Source organism: Malurus melanocephalus, unplaced genomic scaffold (assembly GCF_030028575.1).
Source record: "Malurus melanocephalus ecotype Western Australia unplaced genomic scaffold, MMel_1.1 scaffold_4546, whole genome shotgun sequence".
Lineage (NCBI taxonomy): Eukaryota > Metazoa > Chordata > Aves > Passeriformes > Maluridae > Malurus > Malurus melanocephalus.
Window position 1 is genome coordinate 1 of NW_026627778.1, and position 1,398 is coordinate 1,398.

The 1,398-nt window shown below is 58.5% G+C and overlaps 1 protein-coding gene across 1 annotated transcript in view; it reads left to right on the forward strand.

Annotated features, from left to right (window-relative positions):
* Nucleotides 1-35: 35 nt before the first annotated feature.
* Nucleotides 36-1,398, forward strand: part of LOC130588353 (filamin-A-like) — a gene marked incomplete at both ends in the record, with an annotated part of 3,697 nt that continues 2,334 nt past the window's right edge. Inside the window, one exon of the mRNA XM_057389285.1 lies at nucleotides 36-659. Coding sequence (XP_057245268.1) covers nucleotides 36-659 — 624 coding nt within the window. The remainder of the gene's footprint in view (nucleotides 660-1,398) is intronic.

The window sequence follows — 1,398 nt, forward strand, 5'->3', positions numbered from 1 at the left end:
TCTCACCCCACCCCATCCCAACCGTTCCCGTTTCCCCCCAGGTCCGCGCCTTCGGTCCCGGTCTCCAGGGAGGCCTGGCCGGGGTTCCGGCCCCGTTCACCATCGACACCAAAGGCGCCGGCACGGGCGGCCTTGGCCTGACCGTGGAGGGTCCCTGCGAGGCCAAAATCGAGTGCCAAGACAACGGCGACGGCACCTGCTCCGTGTCCTACCTGCCCACCGAGCCCGGCGACTACAACATCAACATCCTGTTCGCCGGCGCCCACATCCCGGGCTCGCCCTTCCGCGCCCCCATCCGGCCCAAATTCGACCCGTCCAAGGTCACCTGCGAAGGGCCCGGCCTGGAGAAGGCCACGGCCGGCCAGCCGGGGCGRTTCCGCGTGGACTGCAGCCGCGCCGGCACGGCCGAGCTGACCATCGGCATCGCCTCGGAAGCCGGGGCACGGGCGGATGTGAGAGTGGAGGAGAACGGTGAYGGCATCTACACCATCGCCTACACGCCGCGCAGCGCCGGCGTGCACACCGTCACCGTGGAGTACGGCGGGCAGCCCGTGCCGCACTTCCCCAGCACCGTGCGCGTGGAACCGGCGCCCGCCGCCGTGGATACGGCCGGGGTCAAGGTGTTCGGGCCCGGCGTGGAGGGCAAGGGTGAGTTTGGGGTGGGGTGGAAAGGTTGGGTTGGGTTGAGTTGAGCTGGGATGGGTTGAGTTGGGTTGAAAGGGATGGAATGAGTTGAGTGGGATTGACTTGGGTTGGTTGACTTGGGTTGGGTTGGGTTTAGTTGAGTTGGGTTGAGTTGGAATGAGTTGAGTTGAGTTGGGTTGAATGAGTTGGGTTGGGTTGGGTTTAGTTGAGTTGGGTTGAGTTGGAATGAGTTGGGTTGAGTTGGGTTGAATGAGTTGGGTTGGGTTGGGTCTAGTTGAGTTGGGTTGGGTTGGGTTGGAAGAGGATTGAATGAGTTGGTTGGGTTGAGTTGAGTTGGATTGGGTTAGTTTGAGTTGGATTGAGTTGGATTGATTGAGTCGGGTTGAGTTCAGTAGGGTTTAAATTGGGAAGGGTTGGGATGGATTGGGATGGGTTGGGATGGGTTAATTGGGACAGAATGAGTTGGGTTGGGTTAGGATGAGTTGGGTTGAGTTGGGATGGGTTGGTTTGAGTTGGATTGAGTTGGACTGGTTGAGTTGAGTCGGGTTGAGTTCAGAGGGGTTTAAATTGGGATGGGTTGATTAGGGCAGAATGAGTTGGGTTGGGTTAGGATGAGTTGAGTTTTGTTGGGTTGGGTTGGATCGACTTGGTTTGTGTTGAGTTGGGTTGATTAAGTTGGGTTGAGTTGGTTGAGTTGGGTTGTGTTGGGTTGGGATTGGTTGAGTTGGGTTGAGTTGTCAGCAGACCCCATTA